The sequence below is a fragment of the Diaphorina citri genome, unplaced genomic scaffold (genome assembly GCF_000475195.1).
Source record: "Diaphorina citri unplaced genomic scaffold, Diaci psyllid genome assembly version 1.1 scaffold584, whole genome shotgun sequence".
Classification (NCBI taxonomy): Eukaryota; Metazoa; Arthropoda; class Insecta; order Hemiptera; family Psyllidae; genus Diaphorina; species Diaphorina citri.
This window is the reverse complement of record NW_007378018.1, coordinates 12,967-23,414: the sequence shown is the minus strand read 5'-3', so window position 1 is coordinate 23,414 and position 10,448 is coordinate 12,967. Positions and strand designations below refer to the sequence as shown.

Below are 10,448 nucleotides of genomic sequence, written 5' to 3'. Positions count from 1 at the left end.
CAAAGACCTCCCTGTATTTAACAAAATACTCAAAGCTATCTTCCCAAAACAAGACCCATCAGCGTCTTTCAAACAAATTTATACTGGTTTTCAAGAAATCAATTTGGTTGTTCACTCCATGTTGGGTCCTTATCATTTGTCATGTTCTAACACGCACTTTTATATTAAATTATAAATCTAAATCCTCCTTAATGCGAGCCGCACCGAATCTTGAACTGATTTTGGGAAAATGAGAAGCCAAGCTGAAAATTTGGTTCTCTGAGAAGTTATGAGAAAAGTCAGCCTAAAATCGACCACAAACGATGAGATGAACTCATCAGATCATCTGATGCCATCAATCTGATCGTTAAGGGCCGCCAATGTTGAAATTTCTTATGAAATCATGAACCCCTCGATGAGATAGTGAAAATAAATGTGAACTCTTCCCTCAAAGGAACACTGAGAAAATTAATGCGTTCTAATTTTCTGACGGACCTACGTCTGTCAGACCGCCAGAAAGTGTGTGGCGAAAAAAGCTTCCGACTTCTGGTCTCTCAGGGGCAGGCCGTTTATTCTTCAGACTGTCTGAGACAACTAGAAGTCTTTTCCGTCACACATCACGTTCCATTCAACGAATTCGATTCCATCCTTCGTCAACTCATTCAGAAAGCTTCCAAAGTATTCAACGACCAAAGACAGATGAACTTTCAATTTCCTTCTTAACAACGTATCACTCTCATCTGTGTGTGTTCCAACGAGTTATGTAAGCCCGCGTCCCCCCTAATGCCATCTTACTGATATTCAAAATACTTGAAAATTATTTCTTTTTAATCTACTTAAGTGTTTAGACGGACATTGTAAACGTGTTAATAGAATATTTGTGTTCGGAGATTTGAAACTCTATGGCTCTGGTGACTGGAAGACGGACGTAAGGGCTCCTAAACCAATAGTTCCATGAACTCTACCAGTCTAGATTCTGGTAATAATTAAGATAAAGTAATTATAAAATTAACATCCGAAATATATGGTACTGTACAGGCTAGACGTTGGGGTTTAGAGATTACCAGAATTCTTAAGACGTCCTGGATCCTTCTTAGACGTTGATGGATAGAATTTCAAGACCTGCCTTATCAACATGAACAGTCCTGTGAGATATTACTATTAGTGTCACTTAAGTATTAGCCTCTGTGGCGACCCTCTGGTCAATCCAATGGTCTGGGACATGGAAGACCTGAGTTTACGGGCGACAAATTTGAAAACGATTTTTCAACACCAACAGGTTTAGGGTATTTTGTGCTGATGAACAAAATTTTATTCTATTTGAAGTTCCGCTACTTAGTTGGAGCTTTTGTTCCAATAAAAGGATATTGAATCTTGAATCAGCTTGGTTCAATGAGTGGCATAACTTTCTAATGGTAACCATTCAAGATGGAAACAATTGGTTAGCTAGATACCAGATACCTGTAACAAGACATTGATGAAACATGTACTCAAGCGAGGTATTTGTAAAGTCTTGAATCAGCTTGGTTCAATGAGTGGCATAACTTTCTAATGGTAACCATTCAAGATGTAAACAATTGGTTAGCTAGATACCAGATATACCTGTAACAAGACATTGATGAAACAGGTACTCAAGCGAGGTATTTGTAAAGAAAAAGTTCACTATGAATACTCCAAAAGTTGGATTGTGAAATGTTTGTGGATCGGTTACAGAATCACTTGTACTGCTAGTCCTAGGCTGGTCAGTAATGTAAACCAGATTATTGTGTTGCTATTGCGAAATCCGCACTAATGGAGTGGCTGATAAGATAAAGTATTTTGTGCTGATGAACAAAATTTTATTCTATTTGAAGTTCCGCTACTTAGTTGGAGCTTTTGTTCCAATAAAAGGATATTGAATCAGCTTGGTTCAATGAGTGGCATAACTTTCTAATGGTAACCATTCAAGATGTAAACAATTGGTTAGCTAGATACCAGATACATGTAACAAGACATTGGTGAAACAGGTATACTCAAGCGAGGTATTTGTAAAGAAAAAGTTCACTATGAATACTCCAAAAGTTGGATTGTGAAATGTTTGTGGATCGGTTACAGAATCACTTGTACTGCTAGTCCTAGGCTGGCCAGTAATGTAAACCAGATTATTGTGTTGCTATTGCGAAATCCGCACTAATGGAGTGGCTGATAAGATAACGTCCGTAGCAATAGGAGAAAACAAATTATTTGATTTAGTTTCCTTTTAATTCCCGATTAGACCGGAGTGAATTCTTCTTTTGCGCTATGATCCGCTTGGGAGCGAAATCTTTTCAAAGTCCAAGGAACTTATTCCACAAACGACTACTGTACAATCTGGGCTTTTACTCCAAAAGCAAAGAAACGTCGTACCTTTTGTCAATATTTTCTGATTTTTCTGGACGTGAAGTAAAATATAAGGGGTACGGAATCGTAGGACAGGCTACTGGATGAACGAATTTCTTTGAAGAATATCATCCGTACGTAACTTTGCTCCAGCAACGCCGATTTCGTGAAACTGAGAGCAACAGCAACCAATATGATAAAAAAAAAAATGTGAGGCAGTAGGTAATACTTTTTTTATAATTTTTTTTTTTTTTTTTTTTTTTTTTTTTTTTTTTTTTTTTTGACATGACAAGGAGTACGGAATCGTAGGACAGGCTACTGGATGAACGAATTTCTTTGAAGAATATCATACGTACGTAACTTTGCTCCAGCAACGCCGATTTCGTGAAACTGAGAGCAACAGCAACCAATATGATAAAAAAAAATGTGAGGCATTTCTGTTTCTGCAAGTTGTTTAGTGTTTCAGTGTTATCGTGATTTAAAATAATTGTTTTCTAGGTTATTTTGTTTCACTGGAAGAATGGCTATGTAATATGACTGGACTGGGCACCTGATAGTTTCCAAAAGTCAGTGTACAATTGGACAATGGTAGTTGGTACACTGGTGAACGCTTAACTTCTTGTGATCAAGCGTTAACTGCTTTCATGAAAAGAATAATAAAATCAAGCCCATCTCAAAAGAAAGAAACTTTGTGCAGAAGTCCAAAAAAAATCACATTAAATTTTAAAAGTTCTCTAATAAAATCAAGAATAAGAAAGGATCAAGCCATGCTAAGTTTCACAGTTCAAGATCAACAAAGTCCTGTTATTAATAAAAGCTTGGCTATGTAATATGACTGGACTGGGCACCTGATAGTTTCCAAAAGTCAGTGTACAATTGGACAATGGTAGTTGGTACACTGGTGAACCCTTAACTTCTTGTGATCAAGCGTTAACTGCTTTCATGAAAAGAATAATAAAATCAAGTCCATCTCAAAAGAAAGAAACTTTCTGCAGAAGTCCAAAAAAAATCACATTAAATTTGAAAAGTTCTCTAATAAAATCAAGAATAAGAAAGGATCAAGCCATGCTAGGTTTCACAGTTCAAGATCAACAAAGTCCTGTTATTAATAAAAGCATCTTGTTTAAAGAGTCTAATAAAATTATTTGTTTTGTTTAAAGAGTCTAGTTATTTGTCTTGCTTAAAGAGTCTAGTTATTTGTCTTGTTTAAAGAGTCTAATAAAATTATTTGTTTTGTTTAAAGAGTCTAGTTATTTGTCTTGCTTAAAGAGTCTAGTTATTTGTCTTGCTTAAAGAGTCCAGTTATTTTCAAATTTATTACAATTATTTTGCTTAAGAGTATAGTTTGTAATTTTCTTCTTATAATGTTACATGTTATGTTGTCAACCTTTGTAAAAACGTACTTAAACATTAATTACAAATAAATATTATTCTATTCTATTCTTCTTCTACTCGGACAATATCTCGGATTGCGTTTTCCAATAGAGGCATGAGGCATCATCTTGAAGAAATCACTGGAAATTAAAAACCAATTAGGTTTGTTTCTTTGATCTTTCTCGCCGATACCGCAGTTGATGGTTCTTTGGAGACTTGATGGTTCTTTGGGGACTTGATGGTTCTTCTGGGACTTGATGGTTTGGGTCACCTCTGTGGTGGTCAGATTCCCTTTTCATTGTTTTATGCGTTTTTGATATCCCCCCTGATTTGATTGGAATCCAATTAGTACTATCGGTTCTTTATTAGATTTTGATACGTTTCATGGTTGTTCGTTCCCTTGGTGAGAGGCGTCATGAAGGCTGAGGAGTTTGTTCTTTGATATTAGACATTTCGATTTCTACATCATTTATTTTGTGGGGAATTTTGGTATGGTTTCAATAAGAGTCCAATACCTCCTGTACCCTTTGAATTTTGGAATGCTTTCAAAAGTTGGGTCGCTTTTTGCTGTCACATTTTCGATTTTTACTGTCAACGGAGGCCAATGACCAACCTATTAAAGCCTCATTTCCACTGGGAAATAGACATGCTAGTCGAGCTTCTTGCATGAAAGCCGATGCTACATATCACTTTTGACGACTTGGCCGTACTTCTTGTGTACATTACTACAGACCAAATGAGGTGGGCTATCAGTCAGAATTACAACACTTATCGACACACACATAACACCAAAATCTATGAGGAAGAAGGTATCATGTACAAGTACATAATATTTACATAATCAAATTAGAATTATATACATTATGTACCTAGGTATACATAACTAGATAGGTATTCTGTATCCAGTTTCTATTTCTAGTCGGTTCGCGTCCTCATACTGTCTATTTGTCTATTAGATGTTGGAGCCCTTGGTCTAGTATGTATATTGTATAAGTATGTACATTCCCTTACCTTCCACCCTTCCCCATAAAGGATTTTGGCCTATAAAAATCAATAAAACCTGAATTGTGATGGTTGGTTTGAAAAGAAACCTAATTTGAGGACTTTTTTAAAAGAGGTTTGATAGAGGAATCTCTAACTGCTGAGGTCTTATCCTCTCGAAAGCGAAGAGAGAAGGAAGACAGAATAGGAGAAAGACAGCCGTTCCGAAAACGAACTTTATCTGTTTAGGATAAAATCCGCTCCGGGCAGGAATCGAACCCGAAACCTAATGCTTACAAGACAGGCGCACTACCCTCCAAACTAACTAGGCTGGCAATTTGAGGATTTGATCTAACCAAAACCTTGGCTGAGGATTTCATCAGACCAAGAACACATGAGATCTTCCCAAAATGATATTGGTTTATGAAAATTATTGGGCTTTCCCAAAACATTAAGTGGGCTTTTAAAAGCCGTTAAACCTTGAATAGTGGTCTAGTATGTATATTGTATAAGTATGTACATTCCCTTACCTTCCACCCTTCCCCATAAAGGATTTTGGCCTATAAAAATCAATAAAACCTGAATTGTGATGGTTGGTTTAAAAAGAAACCTAATTTGAGGACTTTTTTAAAAAAAGGTTTGATAGAGGAATCTCTAACTGCTAAGGTCTTATCCTCTCGAAAGCGAAGAGAGAAGGAAGACAGGATAGGTGAAAGACAGCCGTTCCGAAAACGAACTTTATCTGTTTAGGATAAAATCTGCCCCGGGCGCGAATCGAACCTAGTGCTTACAAGGCAGACGCACTACCCTCCAAACTAACCAGGCTGGCAATTTGAGGATTTGATCTTATACCAAAACCTTGGCTGAGGACTTCATCAGACCAAGAACACGTAGCTAATAACTACTTAATTATATCGTGAACTGTCAGACCTGTCATAGTTATTTCCTTTGTGAAAATACACGCTCAAAATTACCTCTAAAGAAAGATCTTGCGGATGAAATAATACCTGTTCAAATGCAAATTACACACACACATCTACAATCAGACCTAATAAATCAAAATCTGTGTGAATCTAAAGTGTCCTATGTAGCTAATAACTACTTAATTATATCGTGAACTGTCAGACCTGTCATAGTTATTTCCTTTGTGAAAATACACGCTCAAAATTACCTCTATAAAGAAAGATCTTGCGGATGAAATAATACCTGTTCAAATGCAAATTACACACACACACACACACACACACACACACACACACACACACACACACACACACACACACACACACATCTACAATCAGACCTAATAAATCAAAATCTGTGTGAATCTAAGTGTCCTGGAAGAAACTTGGTACCTACATTAACTTAAAATTGACCCATTGACTTGAAATTCTATCAGAGACTTTCGACTCAGAAATACAGAAAAAACAATACACTTTATTATTTTAATCTTCTCAAAGACCTCCCTAAAACCGACCACAGACGATGAGATGAACTCATCAGATCATCTGATGATCAGAAGTGAAAGATTTGTACATTAGTCAGAAGTGAAAGATTTGTACATTATCTCTGGCGTTCCACACAACAATCCCGCGCTTGATAGTCTATGTGACGGACCACGGGACTATTAGGGACCAGTGGAAGAAACTTGGTACCTACATTAACTTAAAATTGACCCATTGACTTGAAATTCTATCAGAGACTTTCGACTCAGAAATACAGAAAAACAATACACTTTATTATTTTAATCTTCTTATCCTGGGATATCGCGGGATTGTTGTGTGGCGTTCCACACAACAATCCCGCGCTTGATAGTCTATGTGACGGACCACGGGACTATTAGGGACCAGCCAGTCCAATTTGTTTCTCTAGTCATCCATTTATTAGGGTCATCCATTTATTAGGGACCAGTTAGTCATCCATTAGGTTTCTGTTGAGTTTATTAATCACCCCCAGTCCATAGCCACCGTCATCATCTTGGGATAATATTAGATAATTTTGAAGCTTTGATTTGTACATTAATCTTTTGGATGATCACTATGACATATAGGTACTATGTTGATGCTCGCAGTCAGAAGTGAAAGATGCTTTCGAAAAGGTGTTGAAAATTGATTTTAAAAATTACCTAATTCTATTCTTTTTTTTTTTTTTTGCCGCGAGTATTCAAAAATGATCTTACATAGTGTAAAATTCAATAATAAATAATAGAATATCGAATTAGTGGATGTGCCAGAACACATATTAAGTAATTTTTTGTCTCATAGCAAACAACTTAATGTCTCCTCCTTCTCATGCTCTTCTTCTTTTTCTTCCTTCCTTCTTCTTCTTTTCCTCCTCCTCCTCCACCTCCTCCTCCTTCTTCTTCTTCTTCTTCCTCTTTTCCTCCTCCTCATCCACCTCCTCTTCGTGGTTCTTTTTCTTCTTCGTGGTTCTTTAACACCTCGTAAACTATAGGTCGTTCTCTCCATTTTCCTTTACCACTATGGACTTCCTCAAACTCACCAATCTCATTCTCATCCTCTCTGGTTACAGAATACTCCAGAACGGGCTCCTACTCCCACCACTCCGCCGAAGACTCTCCCTCCGAGCTGTCCGATCTTAACCGCATGGGGGTTCCGTCAAGCGGCCGAGGTGAGGAGGATGTTAGCGAGGGCGAAATGGAAGACTACGCCTCTCTACCGAAGCGAAAGCAGCGCCGGTATCGGACTACTTTCACTAGTTTCCAACTGGAAGAGCTGGAGAAGGCGTTCTCCAGGACCCACTACCCGGACGTGTTCACCAGGTGAGTTGGGTGGAAGAGTGTGTCTCTAAAGGTGTGTCCAAAAATAGGTGACCGGCCGTCGATCGACGAGGTGAATCTATGTTGTCTAGGCAGTGTGGACGGTTCAGTCGACAACGATCAATGGCCGGTGAACTATGTGTGGCGTGGACACAGTCATCACCTTAATGCTGCGTTTACCAGCAGTAAATACTATTCTAAATACAATTACGGCCATGCCTTTTCTACAAGTTTGGCCTTGCCTCGGGATGAACTAGCGGGATTCCGGAGCGAAGCGACGGAATTCAGCTAGTACTAATATATTTCATTGTTGTATGCACGGGGTGAAGGGTGTAATCCGGTTTATAATGCGGATATTGATTCTGATTAGATATGGAAAGGATGTTTGGCAAAGAAGATCTCTCCTTTCTTGCCGTCCAAAATTGTATTGTGTTATTGTGTATTTCAGCTTCATGAGTAGGTATATGTATTTGCAGGTCCACCTAACCTGTAAGGCTTTATACCTATATTACCTAGGAAGATTGTTTTGGATTTTCCCCATGAAAGAAAAAGTCCTAACCCGGTACATAGGTGAATCATGAAATGCAATTTGGTATGGAAGGTCTTTTTTTTCTTACCAAAGGGAAGATAACATTTTTTCCGTTACCTTTGACGAAAGAGATCTTGGTCTACTTGAGGACCTCAACATTCACATAGGTAGGTAGGTCCACCGGTAATTGAAAAATAGAAAACAAACACCTAATCTATCTTTATCAATCCATAATCGATGTGCCCAGATATAAGATCATTATTATTATTATTATTATTATTATTCAGAGGTTTGATAGAGGGACATGTAACAACGGAGGGATAATAGAGGGACATGTATCGTGCCGAAAATGAAAAGAGGCGCCACCAAACGAAGCATTTCCAACAACTTTTAACTTTCAAGTCAATTTGAACAAAACAAATGCAAATAACATTGAGATAATTCGAGTGCTATCGGAAATTTTGTATTGCATTTCCAAAATTAGTAGGGTAAGTGTACCATTTATTCGCCCACTTAAAAAACGTACCATCTATTGGCCCCACCTGCCCACATTTATTTGTTTCTAATTTTTGTTTTATGACTACAATTTTTGAATAGCACTGGTTCGATAGCAGTCTTTAAGCCCTTTCTTTTGATGAAATTGGATCTTGTAAAAAATCGTCCAGTTCAGACTTATGTGGCGTACGGTACAGGTGGGCCAATAAATGGTACGTTTTTTAGGTGGGCGAATAAATGGTACACTTACCCTAGTTAGAGTTGCTTTACCTATTAAAACACCAAAGGTGATCCCCATATGTAATAATATTAAGTTAGTGGAATCCCGATTATCTCTTATCTATGTTTTGGTTCTAATTATTCAAAGGACACATCCACTAATATTGGGACTTTGGCATCTCCACTAATTTGAAGACAAAGAGTGCCGTACATACCTACTTACTATATTAGTTTTAGTTCTTAAATTTCAAAAGTTATAACGAGGTAGCTTTTACATCATCATCTTCTTCTTCTTCTTCTTCTTCTTCTTCTTCTTCTTCTTCTTCTTCTTCTTTTTCTTCTTTTTTCTGATGATTCAGAATTCAAACAGAATGGGTTAGTTTCTGATTAAGATGAAGTTGTCTTTAGGTTCTTCTGTGTTTCCGAGAATTTTTGTAGAATCTTGTCTCAGAAGGGCACGTGTTCAGATATTTGTTATCTTGTTGAAATGGATATTTTTATTTTATATATTTAGGTACTTGTTTATTTTACAAAAAATACATATACATATTTAAATAACCCCTAAGGTTAATGGGACTATTGTAGAGGAGTCAATATAGAGTTTAATAAAGCAGATAAATTCTATTATTCTCAATAATCTCAATATAAATATCCGTCACCTTGATCTTATCTCTAATCACTTCATTTCTTATCCTGTCGAAAAATATTCTTCTTCCAAGACTTTCCCTAACTAAATAGGGTCGGCTCTTCTTGTCAGTCTCTTCCAGGCAGCCCTATTGTGTACCTCATGCCCTCATGAATTTTTCTCATCCAGGTCTTGATTCACACAATCTTTCTACCTTTTCTTCGGCCTCCCTCGCCGTTTTCTCCCCCTCACTTCCATTCTCTCAACTCTCTTCCCTATGTAGCTCTCATCTCTACTTTCAACATGTCCATACCACTGCAGTCTTCTTTATTGCATTTTCTTTGAAATCTCCGTCGCTTTGATTTTGCCTCTGACTAGCTCGTTTCTTATCCTGTCCATTCTTGTTACTCCACACAGCTGCATCTCAGCAGCTTCTAGCTTTTTTTCCCAGGCCCTTTTTCATCCTGTCGAAAAATATTATCTTCTTCTTCTTTGTTTGATTTTGCCTCTGATTAGCTCGTTTCTTATCCTGTCCATTCTTGTTACTCCACACAGCTGCATCTCAGCAACTTCTAGCTTTTTTTCCCTGGCCCTTTTTCATCCTGTCGAAAAATATTATCTTCTTCTTCTTCTTCTTCTTTGCAATGTTCCCGTTCAAACGGGGTCGGCATTTTTCGTCAGCCTTTTCCAATCAGCCCGGTCGTTCACTTCAACACCAGTTAGTCCCTTATTGCGCAGGTCTTCATTCACGCAGTTCATCCACTTCTTTTTCGGCCTTCCTCTTTATATTATCTATGAAAAAAATTCTCATCTGAATATTTTTCATTTGAAATTTACTACAGTGTGTGTCCCATCTTTTCGTTCATAAAATTATCCAAGTGGGCACTTTTGGACCCCCCATTAGAAGGCACCTGTGGGTTCTATAGGATCTCAGTCCATGTAATCCCACCACTCTCGTTCATATCCCTCATGTACATGCTCCAACAGCTTCTTTCTTCGATTATCACAATATCTGAAACAGCGAGAGTTAGAATGATTTATTTTTTACTTTCCTTATCCTATAGGAAGGAAAGTAATGTAATCGGGTCAAATTTTCAATGGTCAGTCTC

At 37.6% G+C, this 10,448-nt stretch overlaps 1 protein-coding gene across 1 annotated transcript in view; it reads left to right on the top strand.

The window, feature by feature from the left end:
* Nucleotides 1-3,786: 3,786 nt before the first annotated feature.
* The window catches only part of LOC113467912 (homeobox protein aristaless-like), a gene marked incomplete at its 3' end in the record, with an annotated part of 15,875 nt that continues 9,213 nt past the window's right edge, over nucleotides 3,787-10,448 (top strand). The window contains exons 1-2 of the mRNA XM_026824400.1: nucleotides 3,787-3,873; nucleotides 7,225-7,474. Coding sequence (XP_026680201.1) covers nucleotides 7,299-7,474 — 176 coding nt within the window. The remainder of the gene's footprint in view (nucleotides 3,874-7,224; nucleotides 7,475-10,448) is intronic.